This window comes from Gymnodraco acuticeps, unplaced genomic scaffold (assembly GCF_902827175.1).
Source record: "Gymnodraco acuticeps unplaced genomic scaffold, fGymAcu1.1, whole genome shotgun sequence".
Lineage (NCBI taxonomy): Eukaryota > Metazoa > Chordata > Actinopteri > Perciformes > Bathydraconidae > Gymnodraco > Gymnodraco acuticeps.
Window position 1 is genome coordinate 15093 of NW_022990943.1, and position 24265 is coordinate 39357.

Below are 24265 nucleotides of genomic sequence, written 5' to 3' on the forward strand. Positions count from 1 at the left end.
TCAATTCAAATACTTCCCTTAGAACACTGCATTGCACACCCTGTTAACACTTTCATAGTGTGTCAATTTCCACCATGTAGGGTTTTCCTAAATTGCACACAGCTGCTTTGCCCTCACAGGAAGTGGCTATCACCGACATTAGCTAGCTAGCTACTTTGCTAACAACGTTAACAAAAGCAAATCTTTACAGACTTCTAAATGAATCCAATAAAACGAACAACGGCCTCTTCCCGAAGATAGCATAGTGGTACGTTTATCAAATATAGAAAAGAAACCCAAATGCATAACTTGTATTTGTATAGTACCGTGTTCACTGGTCCTATCCTCTTTTTTCCAAGCTTCTTTTATGTTCCCTTTATAAAATTAAACGTATCTATTTGCCCATTGATACACTTTCTGTTTAATTGATGTATTATGTTTTGAACAAGAATTGATGCTCGAACATTTTGTATGTATGTTAACTTCTTTACAGTGTGGCTGCTGTTGCCAAGGAGAGGTTACCTATACATCTCGAGATGAATAATCATAGTTGGTGTTAGGCCAAAGACACACAGACATTCAGTCAAAGCAGATGGGTGCCAGCGATGTTCCAGGGAACAGGACAACAAGGGGATACACACTTACCGACAACACACTCCAGAATGACTTCAGATATTGATATATTACCTGGCAGAGCAAAGATGAGTTTCCGTGCTCCGTCAATGTCCGCTGTGGCAAAGGTAGTAGGAAGACTGAGGAACAGAAACCCACGGGTCATTACTTTCCCTCTATGTCATCATATTATCATTGGCAGTGGTATAATTAGTGCTACAATCATCAGGTATAAAGTCTGGAGCCGCTTCATAGACAATAGGACAAGAACAACTTTTTCAAATGAGCAAAGACACTCGTTTTTCTACATTACCGAAGAGACTGAAGTTGTCACGTTGTCCCAAGGACAAAAGAAGATGTGATTGGGATGCAGTTGACTTAATTTCAACGCACCCTTTTACCTGATAACTCTACATTATGGACAACAAATTAATGTTGAAATTGGAAGGAGGTTAAAAGGTTTATATTAGCCTGCTAGCCCTCTGCTAGCTTTTAACATCCTGATGTGTTCCGTATTAGCTCTATTCAGCTCAAATGAGAACAGGGCAAAGGTCAATTACAACTTTTTGAAGATGTGTTCAATATAACTTGAATAAATACATTTGTTTCGAGGAAATATTTTAGGACCACTTTCAAAACAGATATTTGATAGGAAATAATGACCCTTTAAACCTTCAATTTAAAGACATTGTTTCATTGTTAGTAAAGGAGTGTATGAATTAGTATTTGGGATCTATTGGTTTATTTTTGTGGTTTCACCTCGTTTCTGGTAAAGTGACAAAATAGACAATGAGAGGGAGACTAATGTATTTTTCCTTTTTTGTTTGCCAAAATGCACCCAAATAGCCAAAACACAACCTTGGGTGCTTTCAATGTCATGTATAGCATCTTTCCTAATTCATTGTCTATGAAACAGCTCCAGACTTTATAATAACATCGATGAGTTTATGTGTAAAAATGTTTATCTGGGAAAGAGTAGTAAATGGGCGTAATTCCCCTTTAAAGCAGTACAAGCAGTAAGCAGTTACAATCACAGAAGTAGAATGAGAAAAAGCAGTACTACAACTGAAAACACTAACTGCAGTACATTGCTCACCTGGGGTCAATAACAAAATGAATTTTCATATAAAACAACCCATTCCCCCACCTTAATTACCCCCAGCCACACTCCACCCCTTTCCCCCATCTCACCCTGGCTTCATAAAGACTCGTCCAAAGTGGATCTGAGCATGAAGATCAATATCCAGCACCTGCTTTAGGTAGTCCTGATAAAACATACAAACACAGACAGGTGGATAACAATAACACTGTACAACTGAAACTTAATAAAGCAAAAAAATATACAGTGAAAAACGTTTATGATAATTTGGCTGCCTACTTTTTAAAGACCAGAATATCTACTCAAAATGTCATGAAATGAGTGATTGTTAGCTACCTTCTCTCCCATGGACACACCCCCTGAGGTGATGATGACATCGGCACGACTGATTCCCTCATGGAGAGCCGACAGCAAGTCATCAGGGCTGCAAACACAAGCATGATACATTCAACTCAGTTTAAGAGGGAGTGCAACTCAGCAGGATAATCTCCACATTTTAAAAACACTTGGATGATTTTTGAAGTGAAAATGCGATTGCCAGATTAAAAAAAAACTAACATTAAGCTAGAAATGGATCACACCACATCGCATGACTTCATGTCAATACCGCTAAGCTAAAGGCCTGATGACGTTTAGTACTCTCATTTATGCACTTGTTAGCAACTGCCTCTTTTGGAACCTGTAAAAGCTTTGTACATTCACCAGTGGGGTATTTACTGATGTATTTTAGGTCGTAGAACAAGACATTCAAATCTCATAAACTTGTGTTAAGCACAGATCATGTTTAAAGAATCTTAAATGAAAGGGGCCCCAGAAGGGCTAAAATGCTAACTCATTTCAGTTTTTTAGGACTCATTCCTGCAACAGTTGCATTTCAGTGAACATAATCAATGAAGCAATGATTTCTGATTGTAGATTTGACCTGACAGTGCATATTTAGAAGAGATCAAATAACAAAAATGCCAACTAATATTTGATGGACTCATTCCTGCACTGCCCTGGCAGATTTGATTTTTTATGAATCTAAAATGCTCCTACTTGTCTCCAACGATGCCCAGGTTGATGGTAGGATATCCATGTTCCTGGATGGTGGACAGCAGAGTTGAGCGGTTGGAGTCTCTGATTTTTCCTGGGTGGAGGTCATCCTCTGGATTCAACAGCTACACAAAACACACACCAACAAAAACAGAGAGCATTTGAACTGGTAGCAAATGCAAATCACTTAAAGCAAAGATAAACAGACAAATCTGTGTGTAATGTATCTGGTCGGCATGTACCTCATTCCCAGTGGACATGACAGCAACCACAGGGAACTTGTGCACGCTGACCTCCGTCACCCCCACTGTAGCTAGCAGGCCGATCTCTGACGGGCCCATATGTGTTCCTTTAGCCAACACACACTCCCCTCGCCTGATGTCATGACCTATTGGCCTGTGCACACACACACAAATATGTGTACTGTTAGCTTTTCTTTGCTGAAGACGCATTTTTACATACATACAAATGATGTGCTGCAAATAGGGTTTATAGCGATATATAGTTTTCTTGTGTAGCTTTTATAGTTATTAGCGTTCACTTGATTCTATTAGAATGTCTTTACCTGATGTCCTGTCCGGGCCGGGCCTGGACCATAATCCTCACCTCGAGCTCCTCTGTGCCCTGAAATAAGTAAGATAATCAAATGATTTGTTACAAAACATCTACTGTAGAACTACAAAGGTTCCATCATCACTAGTGTACTTACATCCTCAGACTCCCTCAGAAGCTCTGTGTCTTCTACCTGGACCACAGCATCAGCACCACAAGGTATCGGAGCGCCGGTCGTTACCCTCATCACCTGACCTGGCATAACTGTGTGGGTGGGCTGCACGCGAGCATTCACAAACACAAATACAGGATAAATGATGCTTCGTTGTAAATGGCTCAAAACTGTGCCACCAATGATGTGAGTAGCTGAGAGTTCATCTATGAAAACAAACAGACTACCCCTTGGAACGATCACTTGATGCTGGTGATTGCGCTTGCACAATCAAACCATATTTTAGTAGCTGCATTGAAAGTATTAACAGCAGCGATCATTTTAGTGAAGGTAGGATATTTATTAAGCAGCAGTTTTCCACCATGCTTGATGTAAATCATTGGAGTTTTAAAAGTAGAAGTAATGGTTCCAGGTTGTTACCACATTAGCACAGTGTTAGTGTATTATAGCTGACCTGCTGTCCAGCCTGTGATTCTCCCATGATGAAGCGATCTCCCGGGCCGTCCGCGGCTACAGCACAAACATGATGACGTTAGTTGAGGTTAACGATGGAAATTAGACCATGATTATCGATTTTTAGGTGACAGCCAAGAGGACAGTTTCTATACAGAATGCTGTGAACAAATACATTCATAAATGTAAAAGCAGAGACATTTGCAGTTGTCAGATAAGCCAAGTGGAAATGGTCATTTATGTTTTACATTGGTGTCCCTGACATAATGTTTCATTAATGTTGTATGGAGTGGTGCAGTGATTACGTTTCTTTGTCGGCCGACCTGAGCTCCCTTGACAAAAAGCCAATGGGATTTTTACATTGGATTTGAATGGATAGTAATGGATGATATTAGTTGTCTCACCTCGTACAGCATAGCCATCTTTAACGGAAGCCGGGAATGGAGGAAGGTTGTCTTTGGCATAGATGTCCTGAGCGAGCACTCGACCCAAACCGTCTTGAGAAGTGAGCCAAACCACGTCAAATTAGTGCACACCATATATTAACAACAATCACAACAAATATTAGGGGGATAAAAACACAGAAGACTCACCTCTGTAGTTAATGACTTCAATTCCCAGAATAGGTGTCATCTCTAGAACAGTGATGAAGGCTTTGTCCATCGACGTCAATGGGAACGGAGACATGCGATGACGACGTGCCACTTTACTGATGTCCACTGCACTGTGGCCTACACACACACAATCAGGGAAAGGGGTTAAGTAAGTGGTGAATATGTTACTATAAACGGTACCATTAGGATTAAAAAGTCTCCACAGTTACTTACTGGCCCTCAGAATGTTCTCATTACTGCCACATCGGGACTGAACCTGCAGAGAGAAAGACACATATTCCATACTTGGTTATCATTTCATGCAAATATGTATGGGAGATGATTTCAATACTTATTCACAACAATAAAGTTGAGCAATTGAATTCATTCGTTGATTTATCTGTTCATAATGTCTAATATACAGGACATGGAATCATGGATAACATGAATTCTGGCTGTGAAGGTCAAAACCGGCACACCAGAAGCTTTGTGTCTGATTATACACACATTTCACGTGAACATATTTATATTTCAGTTTGCCAAACCTCACAGTGTCATTCACTTCAACTCCAAACAACTCACAAGTCCTTACTGTCGAACACTTAGTCATATATTACTATTAATATTCCAATTCAAAGATACAATACAGTATTGGAAGTCACATTTAATAGGCCAATCCACAAGACTCCTTACGCTTTGTTCAAAGTAGATGAAGTGGTTACATTGGAACCAAACAATTCTCAAATATCTGAATTAAAAAAAACCTTTTTATGAAGCTTGCTATAATAAGTGATACATACAAATAAAGTTTAAAAACAATCAGAAACATCTCCATAATCATAGGGAAACAGTTCTTTATTGTTGTTATTTTATTAATAATATAAATGATTGGCAAGCTCTATGAATCTTGGAAAGCATACTGCAATGTAGAAATATGCTGCACTTTACATTCAAGGTGTTTTTTCAAATATTTGTATAGTTAAAACATTAGATTATTCTCAGTGCTAATGTGTATGTGCATGTAAGAAAGTTTGTGTGTACCTTGGGTGTCGGGCATGAGGCGGTGGAAAGGCGGGAGGTCGCCTGTGTTGCCCGTGGTGACTCAGAAGGGGTGGAGCTTAAAGAGGCTGAATCTCGAGGAAGCACCTGAACGCCTCGAGAAATGATAGAGTCCGGGATCTACAAACACACACAGACAAACGTACTTAATGGAAGTCAAATCAATTCCTTCAGTTGTTTTGCGGTCTACTACAACTTAGACTACTCGCGTTGCTAAAAAAGATATGGTATGCTGTGGCAAATTGTCAGCAATAATATTTATATTGACCTTGGCTGTAATGAATTGGCAACATCATTGGTTGTGAGCTCATAATGTGAATGATGACAAATCTTACTTAAGCGTCATGATTTAAATGCATCTTTACTAACTTGATTAGTTTAATCAGGACTTAAAAAGAAATTAGTTTTTATACAAAGCTGCATTCACTTTTTTGACCACCTGGGGGCAGCAGAAACGAGCTGTTAAAATAACTTTGACATATAATTAACTTCAAGAATTGTTATGACAAACATGCAATCTTTAGAAGAACATAGCTAATATTAGGATTAAAAAAGATGCCTGATGACGTTTAGTGGGATTTTTTACGGTTGATTGTATACCACAGAAGCTGTGGACATTCATCAGTTGGGTATTTACTGGCATATTTGTATTGGTTATAGAACAAACAGAACATGCATCTAACAAAAAACACATTCAAAAAACATCGACTTCGAAATGATTGAACAGGAAGTGAGGAAATGCTCACTCCTTTCCAGGTTTAAGGAATCATTCCTGCACCACTGTATTATCAAACAGTTTACACACCAAGCAGACATGTTGGAGTCCACCTAAACACGTTTTCACTCCCCTTGTCACTATTTTTGGTTTCACTCAACTCCTGAGAGAAATATGTAGGTCTTTACCATCAAACGTTTCACTTTCTTAACTAGCTTGTTTTTGTTTTTTTCATTCTGTCATTTGGTGTGGGACAGCATACACATACACTATGTATAGTAGGTTTATTAATGAATATTTTTGCAGCTCTAGACACATTTGAATAATTTCAGAGAGATTCAAATAAGTGTAATCTAGGTATGAAGAACAAGACAGTGTATGTGAAAGACATGATGAACCGACCAATGAGAGGAGAGGAGAGGTGTGTGTCTCACCTGCTGGTCATGGGAACAGGAGCAGGTGAAATGAGTGGGCGGGGCAGGTGTGTTGCCGGGCAGGTAGGGAGCCCCCTTAGCCATGACCACAGCATGGCTCGTCTGATGGACACACACACAAACAAACATGCATGCGGGGTAGATACAGACAGACAGACACATGTCCCCATAAACAGACAGGTGAATGAGTTGAAATGGAGTGCTTCACAGTGGGAAATGAATGAATGAAACACAACCAATATGACATTTATATTTCAAAGCTGCTCCTTGGACTTCCTTAATGCTCCCTCCACTTTTCTTCTACATGGCATTACATTTTGAGTAATTGGAATTGGCTTATGTGAAAGTATCTTTAACGTGCTGGCAGGGCTCGACATTATAAATGGCCCGCTGGCCCGGAAGCACTATTTAGACACCCCGGGCCAGCATAACGTACTTTCCACTTGCCCGCTCGGGCCACTAAAAATGGTCCTGTGGTATAGGTATTTTGACTAGCAATTTTGTTAAATTTAGTTTATTAACGCTACAACATAGCATTTCGTGAGGCGGTTGTCGTTGTTGGGGGAAAAGCAAACTGCCGTTTGCTGCGGAGCGCAGCGCGAGCAGGCTCCTTCACTACAGACTTTCGCGCCACCTAACCATTCGCCAAAATGTCTTTAATACCAGCGGTAACCGGCCAAGCGCCGGGCAAAAACAATCTTCAAATAAAAGAAAGTCACTGGAGGAGTTAAAGGAGAGTGACAGGGAGCATGAGAAGATGAGGGAGAGAAAGTTTCAGCCACACTGGCTTGATCAATGGAGTTGGCTTCTAAATTCTATATTGTGGTGCAGTGACACGTCCTAGAACCCTTTTATAACTTTCGAATCATAAATCTATCGATTAGATTTATGATTCGAAAATTATAAAAGTAGATTATCCGGCTGAACAAAACGTGCATTTATCAAACAGATTCGTTTTCCACAGACCTTATTTCCAGCTATTTTCCCAAACCCTGTGGAGAAATCCCATTGCTTTCTGTCGAGGGAACCAGCAGCTTACTTCCTGGTTTTATGACGCGTCACTGCAGCACCTCTCAATATGATGCCAATATAAACAAGGTCTTCTGTCGGCTCTGTACATCAATGCCGACCTATGCTGACAAGTAAGTGAAGAGTAGAACATATAAAGGTATTGGCTATAGGGACATGTCCCAGCAGTTTAGGAGAATGAAGGTTCTAATCTATTACATAGCCATTACATTTCTAACTCCTGATAATGACAGGAAGGCAGAAAGCGCATTATACTAATAATAATACTCATAATAGCAGAATTTTTTTACCAATGACAACAATATAATTATTTTAAGAAACCAAATATGAACAATTGAGGAAAATGAGGAAGAACTGATGATTCAAATGTTGTAGTACAAGTAGTAATATCGTTGAAAATGAACAAATGTGTTAATTTTCTTCATTATTAGTTATTTTTTTGGACGAATGCTCTTGGGCCCGTGGTTACAATGGTGGGGCCAGTGATAAGAAAATCCCACCGCCCGGAGGGCCAGTGAAATGTTACCCTTAATGTCTACCCCTGCATGCTGGCTTTGCACCAGCTCAAAGTAGTTATGTTCTTCATTTGGACTGCAATATCAACACTTGCTGTAACTACAATACTTAGTACAAAAAATACTTGGTAAAGAGCTATTCTTGTGGGAAAAATAAATAAACAAAGATTGTTTCACAAAGTAACAAAATAAAAATAGACTATTTGATTAATTATAGGGTTGCAGCATATGTGAAAAATGTGTCCAAATTGTTGTAGGAATAGACGTTGGTATTACTTGTTGCAGCTACCCAGAGGTCATGTTAACCGAATATTTTCTGTCTATGACGGATTTTTTTTAACAATGCCACAGCGCCACAGTTTCCTTGCAGCGAGGCTCCGGTGTTATGCATGCCCGCCCAAAAGGAAATTATACAGTTTCCAAATCTAACTTTGCCGAACAGATCATTGAAATGTCTGTGAGTATTTGCTGTGCGCGATCCCGCGAGGGGCAGTGGGCATGCACATAACACGGCGCTAACAGTCCCCCGTTGACAGTTCACGAGCGTGCTCTCTCCCCCTCATTATTATAATAATGTTTATTTTCCTATTTTTTTTATTTATATTTTCATCATTTATTTTTGTTTTATTTAAAAGTTTCCTTTTGTGTATTTCATGGTGTCAACTTCTTGCCAATAGGGAATGGGAGTTGCACTGCATTATGGGGCAGCGCTTTGAAGGATAGTGTCTTCAAAAACAGTAAAGGAAAACAAATTGTTTATTGGTGAAAGTAAAGGAGCCAAGAATGTTTCTGAAAATGGTCTGAAATGCTCTGCTGACTATCTCATTGAAATGTTTTACTAATATGTCATTTCTTATATTTGATCATATTTGTTGGGAGTCCTGCAGCAGCATTAGAGCACAGAGTTGTGTGTAGTACAGTTCCCTGCTGCTGCTGCAATGACCCAATTTCCCCACAGGGATCATTCAAGTTTCATCTATCAGGTTTCCAGCAGCAGCAGCAGCACTGATGTGTGTCCCGTCCGCTGTTACCTTGGCAGCGATGGCGGCTGCGGTGATGTGGGAGGAGCCGTGCTGGAGGTGGTGGTGGTGGTGGTGGTTGTGCACGTGCCGCCCTCTCCTCATGTCCTCGTCCTCGTCCTCCTCATCCTCATCCTCGCACTGGGTGCCGCGCTCCATGGTGTGCATGTTGGAGTCGAGGTGCATGTTGGCCAGCAGAGGGGAGGGGGAGGGCAGCTGCTCCAGGGCGGCGTGCGTGTTCTTCACCTGGACGATGGCCTCACGCAGCAGGTCGATGGCATGAGGCAGAGCAGGCAGGATGAACTGGAAACACTCCTGCAACACAAACCAAAGCACTGACATCAGAAGTCAGCTTGGAACTAGCCCACCCTACATGATGCTGTCCCACTACTCAGGAGCTACTGCCCCCTCCTCTTGTCCACCCATAGAGGTTTTGAAACAGTGTGGTGAGGATTTATTCTTTCATCAAACTAACATCCTCAAATGATGGTCATATTTGTTTACTGGTATTACCCAAGATAATGGGTGTGAAAGTGAAATAAAACATTTGAAATGCAATCTGTGGTTTTGACATGATCACTACGTTTTAGCCTTGTAAAATGTAGTCACTTTCTGAATTCTGGAAGTAGTGGTGCTGCATCTCAATTTGCATTCTTCTGTACTTACATCTACTGTTTAGAGTTAGGTACAGCAATATTCTCAAGTCAAGTCCTTCAAAAGTCACAATGCCTTATTTTCCCAATTGAATTTGCTTTCAAAAGGACAAACATTTAACATTAAATGATATTCCATAGTTAGTGGGTTATTGTAGGTTTTGTATTGAATTATTTCAAGTAATTAGCATTAGATTTGTGAGAAGATAATCTCATAATAAGATGTTTTCTTTCAAGCAGAGTTCAGGGTAAGCATAGGTGAGCAAAGTCACATGATCTTACCTGAGAGCCCTTCTTGCTCCCTGGCAGGTTGATGATCAGAGTTTTACCACGGATACCACACACAGGCCTAGAGAAAGCAGTAGAAAGATGGTTAGAGCACAAGATATCATACCACACACTCTAATATGGTTAGAAAACAGCAGATTAGCAGATCACTCCTGGAGTAGGCAGCGTGTCTAACTGACAGGCAGTGAAAACATCAAGAGTTCACCTGGACAGCATGCCTAGTGGTGTTACATTGAGTGATCCCATCAGCATGGCCAGGGCCATCCCCGGAGCCTCCCGCTCTATCACCTCTCTGGTGGCCTGCAACACAACACACCAGGAGATGGAAGTAGAAATACTAGAATAGAATAGTAGAAATACTATGTAGAAATTCTTTGGTCTTAAAGTACCTTATACATTCAAAATGTTACCCGAGTTTAGGTAAGAAAAGTGTTACCATCAAACTTAACATACGCTCAAATTAAAATAATAATTAATAATAACATAAAGAACGAAATAAAAAGTAAAAGCATACATTATGCAGAATGGCTCTTTTAGCTAAATCTTATTATTATTATTATTATTATTATTATTATGGTTCTTCTACTATCCTGTTTTAATCAAATACATGTGATAGCATTTTAAAGTTGCAATTTGAGTTTTTTTTAAAAATATAAATACTGTGTAGTATTACAGTTCTTTATTACATTTTATAAGCATATCGTGTTTTTTTTATACATAAAAAATAACTAAGAGTGTTAAATAATTGTAGTGGAATTAATAGTATTAAAATAAAAAAGAGTACTTAAGTATAGTTCTTGTGTAAATGTACTTGGTTACATAAAACTGGTTATTTTGGTATCATTTGTTTATCCTAAAAACCAGTCTTTAGTTTTCCTGTTTTTAATCATAATAATACTTATTATTTGTTATGTTTTGATCAAGTTATAGGCTCAATGTTTGCTTTTAAAAAAAAAATCCAACTTATTTAATAGTGATATATACAGTACAGTTACTGTAACCCTATATAATCATTTTTAAAGATGAACCAAAAACCACGAGTCTGTTTTTTATTTTATAAAATAAATTGGATCACTGAATTAATCAAAGTCAATATTCAAATTGGTGATGATCAAAAATGTGTGTAATCTCTTAATCAAATACTTGTAAACTTATATCCTTATTTTGATTAGCATTTATAATGAGAAATAATGGAAAAAAAGAGTGTCCGATTCAGTCCATTCCCAACTGGAACACTGATGATCAATCAACTGTGACCTAATGCTTGTTGTATTGGGCTTTTGACACAGTTTGCCTAGTTGTGTTCTTCTGTACCTCAGGGGTGACATCTCGGGGTGCAAACCCAGTTCCTCCAGTGGTGAGGATGAGATTCAGCTGCTGCTCATCACACCACTCCAGGAGAGTGTCCTGTACACATGGAAACACACACAGTTTACAACTACACCATGCATTCCTCCTTTCTTTCAGGATTCTTTGTGTCAACAGATCAACATCCTGTGTGTACACCTTTCATCTGGGAATATAGAATGTTTCAAAGTTCAAAGATCTGAATTCATTTGCTAATAAGCCAAACACATTTGTGAATATCTTTCTAAAAGACACAAATAGGCATTTCTTAATCCAGCTTTTATTTGCGAATTGAAAAAGGCATTGTGGATCGATTTCTTTTTTTTAAAATAAATATGAAATATTCATTATATTTAAAGAGTTTTAAAAAGTGCCAGTCCTAGCAAAATGTTGATGATGTGATCCTCTGCACATCTACAGTATCGTGTCCTGTGTCCTGTGTCCTGTGTCCTGTGAACTGTGTCCTGTGAACTGTGTCCTGTGCAGGGGCGGATCTACAGGGGGGGCGGATCTACAGGGGGGGCGGATCTACAGGGGGGGCAGCTCCCCCACTGTAGAGCCTTGCCCCCCCAGCTGCCACCCTAATTTTTGTTTCCCTAAAACTGTACTAAAACAAACCTACACTATTTCCACAAGCTTCTCAAGCAACAAAACAAGCATTACATTTGTTAAAACTGAATCATTTTAAATATCATTTTAGGCCTGTTAAAAACGCAGCTACGGCCCTGCATTAAACTGCGGAGCGGCGTTCACACACACCGCTGCGGCTCACACCGCTGCGGCTCACACCGCTGCGGCTCACACCGCTGCGGCTCACACCGCTGCGGCTCACACCGCTGCGGCTCACACCGCTGCAGAGAGGGAGCGAGCTGTCCCAGCACCTATGGATCAGCTTCCCCTGGGAGCATTTCCCTTTCCACTAGTTTTGTTTTTACTAAGGACGAGAGCTTGAAAGTAAATATTAATAAAACGCTGCCGATTGAATCGATAGCGTTTAACAGACGGGCGCTGTTTGGGGCGTTACGTTACAAAATACTACGCAGACAGCGTTAGCTGGGAGATCGATCACTTTGTTAAACTACGCGGTAGCCTCCTATTAAATCCACGTAAACTACACATCACAGCCATGAGGCCAGATCAATGAAACCAGGATACATCCTTTACCGTAAAAACTGGATCCAAACACAGCTGCCTGTGTGCGCTTGATCAATGCTTTCTGATGTTATATTTATGATATGCTACATATTAGCTAGGCTACATGGCCCTAACGTGTAAAGTTATACAAGCATTTGTACCAGTGCTTTTCACAAGTAGACTCTTGCAGGCCAGAGTATAGGAGTGATTCAACAACAGCAAAAAGACATATGAGAAGTGATCAGGACGAACAGAAAGAGGAAAAGGAAAAGAGAGATGAAGAGACCAGGAGGGTCAGAGCAGGAGGAAGAGGAGGAGATGAAGACATTAGTGAAGAAGAAGAAATATATGTGAGGAATAAAGATGAAGTATCAGAAAGAGGGCCAGAGGCAGGGATCAGGAGGCAGAGGAGACTCCAGCTGGACCACATGGTATGTTCTTATTCTCCTTACATATTCCATTACAGCAGCTCAATCTAGCAGCTCTTAGTATTGACAAATATTGATTGAAATGTGTTGCTGCACAGGTCACCTGTAGCTCTCTGAAGAGATGGGTGATGTCATTTGTGTACTTAATTATAATTAAGTACTTACAGTATGCAGAATTCTGAGTATTCTCTGAATCGGGTGCCTTTTGGGTCTTTATATCTTTGAAAAATGAAACCAAAATGTTTGCTCATAACATCTGGTAGTGGACTACTTACATTTTCCCACCTCAGGCACAAAATATAAATAATTACTAGGAATTTCCTTTTAAAAATGTAACAGGGTTGAAGTTTTTGACAAAAAGTAGCATGAGACCTTGTTTAGCTAAGATATGGCACCACATGGAAGTCAAGGACATTACAAAATTGTAATATTTTGCAAAACTATTGCTTATTTTTGTAATAAACAATGATTTACTATTATTAATTCATACAACATAGTTGAAATGTTGAGCTTGTCAATCTTAATCTGAAAATACAAAAACTGAAATATAGGTAAGAGAAGAAACTGACACTTTTGTGATGTAATTCCCTCAATGCAGATCACACATGGACTGATCCATTATTTTAATAGGAGGGTAAATGGTATGGCGTGACAGGGTTGAAACAAACTGAGGGACAATATTGCAATTTCATAGATAATTCAAGTATTTTTTCAGAATTGATTTTTGATCAGTTAAAGTTGACAAGCATATGATTATATTAGCAGCAACATGTTGGGATAATTGGCCATTTTGATTTGTTTAATATTAAATTAATATGTAATAATGCTTAGTGAGGACATGCAAATATGTCTGTCTAAGACAGGGGTGGGGAACCTTTTTCCTCTCAAGGGCCATTTCAATGTTTTCAACATCCTTCGAGGGCCGCACAAATTATTGACCTCTGCTTAAAAATCACAGCCCATTCATTTGGCCTTTCTTTCATGCTGTGCAAATAAAAAGCAACCTCTTAATCCAGATATCTTGCCATGACTCGCGCATGCATTCACGTGCACGGTTGTGGCATGATCACCAAACAGAAAGGTATGGACACAAGATGTGTGCAAATGTATTTAGTTTCCTATCCATGGACATGATTTAAGTGGGGGGGACCTAACCTCCTCTAGGGGGGACCTAACCTCCTCTCGGGGGGTCCGGGGGCTTGCTCCCCCGGGAAGATTTATTTTTAAATATTGAAGTTGAAAGCATCAATCTGGTGCACTTTGAGAGCAAAATGAAGAGATCTATGGAAACATCTCTCAACACCCATATGAAACAGAACTGTAAGCAGATTTACTTTTTCTTTATGGATATTTTACAAATCACTCCCCTTTCAAACTGTATTCTTTATTATTAATAACAACTTCTTTTTGTTACTATCATATAGTATTTTATACCTGTTTACTATATTCTCTTATGTTTTGATAACTATAATGATCATATAAAGATGTGCCTTTACCTCACTGGTTGGAGAAAAAGCTTTTTATATTCGTTAGCATAGCTAGCTAACCAGATGCTAATAACAACAAAGTTATTGACTGTATGATCAGTATGACAGATGAACAGATCGCCACTGGGCTTTCAACTAAAGACACAGCCACGCAAAAACTGCAGGATGTGTACGGACTTATGGGTACTGCCATTTTTTTAAGTCCCGGAGCGGCGTTCTGGTGCTCTCCGTCAGAATTGCACCCCTGTCAGACGAGACATATACCACGTGATGACACGTTAGGCTCATGTTGTGTTCAAGGACCATGACCGTTGCCAGGAAAAACAGGCACTGGCTTGTTTAATTATTTTGCGGTCTAGATTTCTTTAATTTTTCTCTTTTTTGCGTGTGTTTTATAAATGACCTCGAGGGCCAAACCAAATGGTCTCGCGGGCCGTATACGGCCCGGGGGCCGGAGGTTCCCCACCCCTGGTCTAAGACAACCCATTTGTTTTAAAACAAAATATATATTTAATTTTACATTGCTTTAAAATACATTTTGTAGTTTCCTTTCATTTAAAATGGTTGAGGTAAGCTTGGGGGACTCAAAGGGCACCCGATTGTTTGTCTGAACACCTCGTTTCTCTTGTGCATTAAGAACACTTGTGTTAGGGCATGAATTAACAATAAATAGGTTATATACAGTATAAAATACCACGTACTGTCCGCCCTCCTATGCCACCCTGGCATGACCTCTTGCCCCGCCTTTGCCCCGCCTTTGCCCCCCCATGTAAAATGTTCTAGAACCGCCACTGGTCCTGTGAACTGTGTCCTGTGAACTGTGTCCTGTGAACTGTGTCCTGCCCAGCTGGCTGATAATAGACTGATGCTCCCTGAAAGTGCTGAAAACATGAGCCAAAGAGCAAAGGTTCAGGAAGTATGTCAGGAGGAATTAGCCATTGGTTTTCTCCAGCGTTGCGACACAGACTGAAACTTTTTTGAGTGTGGACCAAAGTCCAGACTTTTTCCACGGCAAATTGTAACTTATTTTTGTATTGACTTTGAGTCATGTGATTGCTGGTGAGTTCGAATTCAAGAAACGTACCTTGATCTCATCAATCTCATCTGGAACGATCTTGTAGGCTGCTATGACTCCTCCCAGCCTGCAGGGTGAGACAGAGTCAGAGTCAGTGTGATGGCAGAGGACACGCATGTGTACTGTATGTCAACCATGCAGACCATATGCTATGGGGCCAGATCAGTCTCAACAATAATCTATGCACAAAGAATGACTTCAAAAATATATTTTGTTTCCATTTAAAATGACTCTAAAATAAGATGTTTCAATGCACAGGAAGAAAGTGATTACAAATGTCAAAGAAATCCACATAGAAATACATTTGCAAAACCTTTTTTATATAATGTCAAATATTTATCATCCTAAATAACATATGTATTAAAATTGCAACTGTAATCAAACATATTTGGATGTTGTTACCTTTAGAGAGTTAGAGTCAGCTAAGTTTATGAATGGTTAATTTTTTTATTTAGCCTTTATTTATACAGGTGAATCTCATTGAGACACAAGGTCTCATTCTCAAGAGAGACCTGTTCAGTGGTAACACCACCACACAAAGTTACAGACAGGACACTAAACACAGAGGCAACAATCAAATAAAACATCGGTTATACATGTATTTACATGCAATTTGGTCACATTTGCACTTGTGATGGGAATTATGGCTTTTTGAAGGGAGCCGGATTTTATGGCTCCGTTCCTTTCAAAGAGCCGTTGAAAATAGCCGTTTTTTTTAGAGGGGCGGGGTTACAGGTTTATCTGCAAAATAATCACCAGGATAATGATTGACTGTATTGCCAGACCTAATGTCAATAATCTGCATTGTAAACATGACACAAGGTGGCGCCATATCCATGTCATTCATGTCAGTGAATGTACTACTTTGAATGTACCCTCTGTAGGCCTATGTGTTAAGTAAATAAAGTTGCCTTGCCTTGAATGAAATTCACGCAACTCTTAATATTAGATAGGCTACTGTGTATTTAAGTGGCGATGGAGATTATTTGTTGACCCTGCTTTAAAGGATATTCTGCCTTTACAAATGGTGCGCTTTATCACTGCCTGGGTTTTGGTTGAAGTGCATCCAAATGCTGCTGCGTTTTCGCGTTTGGCTCATTTTCCATCCGAAGAACACTTTGTCTACCTTGTTATGACTTCTCTCTCGCGCATTCCCTCCCTTAAGACCCCACCCCACCTCACCTTACTCCTCGTGCTGAAACCTACCAATCAGAGTAGGGGGGGTCTTCACAGAATACGTTTGGGGAACAAAATCAAACTTTTTAAAAGGCGAGTGAATGTTGGCAGGCAGTGAGTGCGGACCTATGGTGCGCGGACCAACGATTGAACGATAAAAAGAACGGCTCTCACCAAGTACGACTCGGTTCCCCTCGTTCGTAGTTCGTACCAAAGAGCCGTTCAAAATAATCGGCTCGCGACCGACCGACACAACACTAATTTGCACATTTGAAATCCCACAGAACAGCACAGACAGTTACACCTTATGTTGGGAAGCGTTGATGTAAATCACATTAGGTGTTTTATATAGATATGTTGCATATCATTTCTTCCGTAAAAGTAAAGAAATGTGTGACATGCTGCTATTCACATTAATATGAACTTATTAATCCATAAACCTGTTACTGTTAATGAGATTTGTTTTAGTAAGATTAAGTTGAAATTGCATCAGTGGGCAAGACATTTAAAAATTGGAATGTAGTCTGTGCATCTCAACATACGGAATATCCTTAACATGATTACTTCACAGTGCTATCTGGGGGGGGAGGAAAGACTGGAGGCTAACACGGATGACCTCACAGCAGTAGTAGGATAATGTACACATCAGAAAATGTAGGTCAGAGGTAAATGTCAACATGGAGCCTGGCAGCTCCATGCGTAAATAACAAATGTCTTGTCTTGCTTTAGTAAACATGTTTAAGTTATGGTTACAACAAAAGTGAAGTGGAATTTTAAGACCATTAATCGTGCACTGCATTTTGTTATAATTCTCAGTGTAAACACACTCAAAATAGCAATTGCAACCGCAGAAGTCCACAAATTGAGACAAAGGACATATTGCCTATTAGTATTATATAGCTAACTCGCTAGCTTGTGCTATTGTAAATACTACATCAGAGTTATTTTAATGCCTACTCTTTTAACTCTAGGTCACATGTGTCAAACTCAAGGCCCGGGGGCCAAATCAGGGCCTTGGTGGATAATTCCTAATTACTATTAGATGTGGTCCTCCGGTATATTGCACGCACACCTTCACTCCATCCTGAGGGTTTCCTCCGCTCAGAGCCTGAGCCCAAACATTGATGAACTTGCACCCGAGATGAGATGCCAAGTATCTGAACTAGCGTCACAGAGCAGCACACTGAGTTTACATGGATGTTTCCTTCTGCACTTTCTCTCTCACGACAGCAGGGCATGTTTGGTTTGTTCTTTGAGGGGAATAGTTTTGTTGAAGCTGTTGTTGGCCTGTGGGAAAAAGTAATCCTAAGAAATGAGTCTGGAAAAGCTGCAGATAGAGCCATAAGAAATGAATGCAACTGATTATTTAATGTTGTTTTTATAGGCAATCATTGAAGCTTTGTTAGTTCCAGGTTTAATATGTGCAATAACTTCATTTCATAAGTTTTGCAATAAACATTGAACCAGCCCGGCCCTCCACTGGTACCCATTTTTTAATTTTGGCCCACTGTGTATTTGAGTTTGACACCCCTGCTCTATGTGATCACCTTCAATCATAACCATACAACTAAGTGTACATGGATTGCTGAAGCACAAGGATTAATACGACAGAAAAATGATTGTTAACCGTGCTACTACAGGGAAGTCTTCAAATAAAAAACACACACATGCAGTAAAGTTCAAACAATTAAAGCTGTTTGTTAATGCAGGTTCAACAGTGAGTTGAAAAATGTGTTTTATGAGTAAGATTGCAAAGAACACTTCAGAATACATGTATTTGTGTTTTCTATGACATACTTGTAATTACAAGATGAACTATTTTTTCGTGAAGAGTCATTTCTATATAAATAATCAAATGCTTTTATGAATTCTTCCGAGTGCATTCATTAGTAGTGAGGCTGTTTATGTAGACTCACAGTGAGGGATCATGGACCAGGTCCTTCAGGTTGACTCCACTGCGGTCCTCAGCCAGGTTCCTGAAGCAGCTGTCACTCACTGGAGAGAGGGGAGTCCAGGTTACAGAACAGAAACACCTCCAGCAGGATGAATATGATGCAGTTTACTACATATGGAAATCAAACTGATCACCGATACGCTGGTTGTCTTCAAAGGGTACAACCTCATCTGATACTCGTGTTTGAGGGTTTCTCTTTCCTGTTCTATAGGTTTCAATCAATCAATGTTTATGTATATAGCTCAATATCACAAATGTTACATTTGTCTCAGTGGTCTTCACAGTTTCTTTGTAAATGGTCTGCAAAGGCTAAAATCCCTGTGTTCCCTCCAGAGATTAAAAGTGTCAACAAAAATGTCTTAATAATTGATCATATTTCAACTTTATCGGCTAACTCTTGTAAAGTTGTTTGGCTTTGACACTAGCTAGAGGCACCTTAGCCCATAGATCATAGATTCACAATTTAGTACAACGTACATTACCTTCTTTTTATTTCAATGATCCACCAAAACTAGATTTTTCTATATCTTTCTTAATGTCAAATATATCCATTACAAGACCATTACGTTTTGTTCAAACGTAATGTTGGGTTTTTGAAAACCCCAACGACACTGAACATGCAATGAAGGACATGGGAAGGGGCCACCCCGTCACATAAGCCATTGCTGCTTGTGTGATTTCAAACTTATAGGTTCTCAAGAGATTGACGTATATTTATTTTTGAGAAAATAAAAATAAATTCCCCATCTGTCCCTCAAAGTAAATTGTACTTACTAAGATAGTAGATTTTTCCACAGTAAATATTATAATTTGTATTTTGGGGGTTTTTCTGCCTATATTGTCAGATCAGCCTAAGATGAACAGGAAGCCGGAGAGATAGAAAAAAAAAGACATCGAACTGTCAAATTCAAGCCTTGTGTGTTCGGGTACTTTCAATTCAGATTAACAAAGACTTGGTGAGTTAGTGAGAATTTACAGGATGGTGTGATGAGTGAAAATAAGTGAGAAGTGACTATTTCCAGTATCAGAGGTTACAACACACAACCACTTTACTAACACCATTGAGATTAACCACTTCTGGGATTCATATATTTCATCCATCACAAACCATGATCTTTTCCTAAACATAACCAAGTAGTTTTGGTGCAAAAACTGTCAGTGTTTCAAAGGCGAATCATGTTGTAGGCATGTTCCATGGTACTTTGAAACCGCAAATAGACCATCTTGAAGTAAACTACAGTGGTCGTCACTGATGGTTACTTAGGCAAGGCAAGTTTATTTATATAGCACCTTTCAACACAAGGCAATTCAAGGTGCTTTACAAACATGAAAGACATTCAGACAAAGGCATTTAAAAGAAAAGATAATAAAAGAAACATTAAAAGAAAAAATACATTTATAAAAAGTACATAAATACACAGTGCAGTTTAAGATATGAATAGTTCACACAGAAGTTCCATTTTACTGATGCCTTTCTTTAAGGTTTCTACGAACATGAGCTGTGTACGCTTGTGTGTCACATGCGTCCTGAGCAGCATACACAGAGAAAACCAGCCAGGACAAAGTCCTCAGACACTGATTCCCTGGGGTTACTAGCCCCAAATGTTCATTAACCTTAGGCCCTTCATCCACATATTGTCTTTTTCCGAAAGAAAGGCACTTGCAGGGCACTAAGCAGAGCATCCTCCAAGCATTTTATCAGAAAATTGCTCCCGAGGTTTGAATTTTAACATTGTGTTTTTCAACACCAACCGGCTGGCTCTAGAGCGAGCAGGAAAATCCGCTTATAACGATAAAAGTTCAACACTCACTGGCAGCAACATCCATTGAATAACTGGTCGATAGCCTAAGAAAGAAACTGGCTTTTTTTTTTAAAATCTCTGTTATGATAGTTACCGGCAAAAAAATAATAATATATATCTATACCACAAACAAATTTCTCATTTAATTTCTACAGCGCATCTCTAAAAAGTTGGAATATTTTCAACATCAACTCCTCGGAGTGGCCGCACATAAATGGCGAAGCGCTCACTAAAAATACACTAGGAGCGTTTTTTTTTCTCTAGAAAGTCGTTTGTGCCAATTCCTCTTTGGAAACAATTTGAATTGCTTTGTGGACACAGGTTCTCATATGTGTTGCTTGATTGTGTTTTCAATGAGTAAAATACAAGAATCAGGCTTGTATACATAACATCACACTCATTCCTAGGATCTATGCTGGTTTGTGTCTTTAAAAATGGAATTTGTTGACAATGCTAAAAATATCGAATTTCCCCAGCTTTCATGTTCTATATGTAGGATTTGGCGGCATCTAGCATTGAAGTTTCATATAATCGTACACTGATGATAAAAATAGGTAGAAATATTGCATTTCATTTCTGCTAATAGCTCCCCCTAAATACCACACCGTGGCCCTTTAAGTGGTTTCCCCTTTGGACACAGAGCTCTTTGGTAAAAACACGGCCTCTGTTTGAAGTATTTCCCAAAGTATTTCAACTAAATGTAGCACTCCTCGTACACTGTGTAGCTTGAACCTGGCTCCTTCTGCCCAGTAACCACAGGAGGAACATCTCATATCTGTGGTTTGACTGCTGATTTAACAACCAGTCTGTGACTTTGCCTAGTAGTACCAACACATCATTATTTATTCATCTTTTCGACGCCTTTTGCTCCATTTATGTAAGCTTAGATCTAATTTAAACCCCATATTTGACCCTATACGTGACCTAACTCCTGGATTAAATTATTGTCTAAAACCACACACATATTCTCACGCACACACATGACGTGAATGGGTAACGTATGTAAACATATGACAGGAGGTTTCGGTTGTATGGACGGCAGTGTTAGCTGCTGTTTGGTTAGCCGAGATGCTAGCTTATCAAAAGCACGACAGGCTTCCCGAGCAGCTGCTGGGGAGCATCCGCTTAGCATTTTTCTCACGTCTTCCCCTGCTTTGGCAAGGAGAAGCAGTGGTACTGGTGACCGACCGGTGGCTGTATACTGGTCCCAGTCCTCCTCCGCACGACTCACAGGCGAACATCAGCCGAGCTAATTGGCGAAGCTGCTAAAACAACATAATTCATTTCGCCTGGGCAGTGCGCCTTGCCTTCTTATTAGCTTTTAATAGCTTCCAAACGCACGATTTACGATTAATAAACGTGCATTTCTGATATGACGGAAAAGTCCTCTATTAAACCCGTGTGAAATGGCCGTCAAAGGAACCATATACATAAATGTAATGAAGAGCACCCCCAATAGCGGACAACAGAGCGGATCTGCAAAGGGACATGAATAATGCAGCTCATGTAGGCTCTGTATAGCTACATTGCTTGGAAATATAAACGTAAAGGTGACAAGACACCGCACAGAAAAACGGGAAGTACGATGGGTTTGCCTTCAAAATAAAAGCACAAGTCTTAGTTAAAAACTCATTGCAGCACTTGCTCGCCAAGGAATAGCCACCTAGTTTTGAAAGTCTTTGCTAGGTGTTCTTTTTCCTACTGTCTCACTTGACACTGATTAAAATATATTACTAAATGTCGTGTTGCTACATAGTAGCTACATAACTGAATATGACAGCCATGTTCACATGTAAATATAAACGGTATAAATGTCACTACATAATTGCAAATATCGTCGCTACATACTAGTCTCACATCTGTGCGACCTGTCAAAAGGCAGGCAGCTAACGTTAAAGCAATGACAAGTCAATGAAACCGGTTAGCTTAGCATAGTGGCTAACGATAGCTAGCTCGACGGCGAAGACAGCCCGTATCGTGACACCGACGTGCACAGGCAACCGACGACAAAACGCCACAGAGGTGCACTGCAGAGAAGCATTTTATTGCATTTTATCACACAGTGTCCTTACCCGTCAGAATCCCCACTCGGGTCTGATGGTCGTGGTTGGTGAGCACCATCCCGTCCGCCGCCATGTTTACAACCTCTGTCTGCACTGTGCCCGCACATACATAGAAACAGTGAGGTGGTGTGCGGGCTGCTGCTGCTGCTGCTGCTGCTGCTGCACCACCTCTGGAGGACGGCTCTGTGTGTGTGTGAGCGTGCATGTCCTCTGCTTTAAGGTGTCTTCGTCCTCCAATTAATAAGTGAAGATTTTGGGCCGCCTCAAAAAAATCACTAGTAGAGACTGTGTGAAATCCCCCAAAATGAGTAAGGTGACCTATTAGTGAATCATAGTGTCTGATCATTCATCAATCAATGCTCCATTTTGCACACAATGTTTTCTAATTGTGTTGGAAGAAGCATACCACAAGCAGTAATTATGCTTTACTGTGGAAAAAATAGGTTTAATTTAGCTATAAGGGGACATTTGGTCCTTGATTTCCTGCTAACACAGTAGGGCAGTGGTGGTTTTAGGATGTCTAAGGTGCAGGGGCCAAAAAATGAACAGGCCACCAGCTGTACTCTTCCCCCTACCACTTAGGGAAGCCTATACTTTGTGACAATGAGTGAGCATAGCAAGGGCCCCTTTGACACAAAATCAAACAGATATTTCCACAATAAAAAAACGACATCATAGTCAAATGGCTGCACGTCATATCCGCTAAGCTAAATGTGGACTTATACTAAACGTCATCGAGTGTCCGGCTCAATGGCGTTTAGTAGTCTCATTTAGCCATTTGCTAGCAAGCACCGTTTTTATGACACTTGGCAAATTAGATAAATTGGAGGAATTCCATGTAAAATATTATCTGTGTTTATTATTGACCTTAAAATCAATTGATAGGACGGCTATAATCAATCCATGTAGATGTATATCTTATCAAATGCAGGTTATTTCAAATAAAAGCCTGTCCCGTAAATAGGGTATAATTAAGGACAACTTATTCCCCAGGTAAACTAAAGCAGAAAAAAAACACTTATAAACAAACCAAAATATAAGCAGGACTATCTGGCTCATCTCATTTAAATTAAGGCATCCTGCTGCCAGCTTGAATGCTATTGGCCAGTTTGGCCCCCTAGAATAGATTGAGCTAAAATCACTTATGAAGACTTTGCAGTTATTAAATTGAAGCCTCCATAATCGCAATGAGCTGTCCTTATGGCAATGCTTCTTGTTGCTTGCGATGAGTGCGGTTAGTGCTAACTAGTGCTTCAATTTTTCCGGTCAGTGTTCGGGCAATACCGGCTAACAGAAACCCTGGTCACATGTCTTGGAAGGAAGAACTACATGTTTCATGTGACGGATGTGTGACAGAACTCGCTGACCAAGTGTGAAATCAGCATGCTGAGTAGAACACAACATATAATTCAAATGTCACCAGTGCCGAAAATGACCGATTGCTCATGGAGCATGTGATGGGGGTGGCTGCTATATCTGGGACATCCTGCTCCACCTGTGTAGTGTCCTTTGACCTGTAATGTCAGAAAGAGTTGGCAAAATGGCTAATGCTTGAAATATGTAGAAATTATTATGTTCGTTCTTTTTTTTGG

General features: G+C 39.9%; 1 protein-coding gene across 2 annotated transcripts in view; it reads right to left on the reverse strand.

Annotated features, from left to right (window-relative positions):
- gphna (gephyrin a) overlaps positions 1 to 22973 on the reverse strand; it is a 34696-nt gene extending 11723 nt beyond the window's left edge. The window contains exons 1-20 of one of the 2 annotated variants that reach the window (XM_034234751.1): positions 22683 to 22973; positions 18771 to 18849; positions 15688 to 15745; positions 11522 to 11614; positions 10413 to 10507; positions 10202 to 10268; positions 9279 to 9581; positions 6704 to 6805; positions 5537 to 5674; positions 4730 to 4772; positions 4496 to 4633; positions 4307 to 4399; positions 3904 to 3959; positions 3435 to 3554; positions 3291 to 3349; positions 2968 to 3121; positions 2729 to 2850; positions 2027 to 2114; positions 1783 to 1856; positions 667 to 731 (exon numbers count right to left, since the gene is read on the reverse strand). In XM_034234751.1, coding sequence (XP_034090642.1) covers positions 667 to 731; positions 1783 to 1856; positions 2027 to 2114; positions 2729 to 2850; positions 2968 to 3121; positions 3291 to 3349; positions 3435 to 3554; positions 3904 to 3959; positions 4307 to 4399; positions 4496 to 4633; positions 4730 to 4772; positions 5537 to 5674; positions 6704 to 6805; positions 9279 to 9581; positions 10202 to 10268; positions 10413 to 10507; positions 11522 to 11614; positions 15688 to 15745; positions 18771 to 18849; positions 22683 to 22878 — 2143 coding nt within the window. In that variant the 5' untranslated portion in view covers positions 22879 to 22973. The remainder of the gene's footprint in view (positions 1 to 666; positions 732 to 1782; positions 1857 to 2026; positions 2115 to 2728; positions 2851 to 2967; positions 3122 to 3290; positions 3350 to 3434; positions 3555 to 3903; positions 3960 to 4306; positions 4400 to 4495; positions 4634 to 4729; positions 4773 to 5536; positions 5675 to 6703; positions 6806 to 9278; positions 9582 to 10201; positions 10269 to 10412; positions 10508 to 11521; positions 11615 to 15687; positions 15746 to 18770; positions 18850 to 22682) is intronic. The other variant, XM_034234752.1, reaches the window with a different exon arrangement.
- Between the last annotated feature and the right edge of the window lie 1292 nt (positions 22974 to 24265).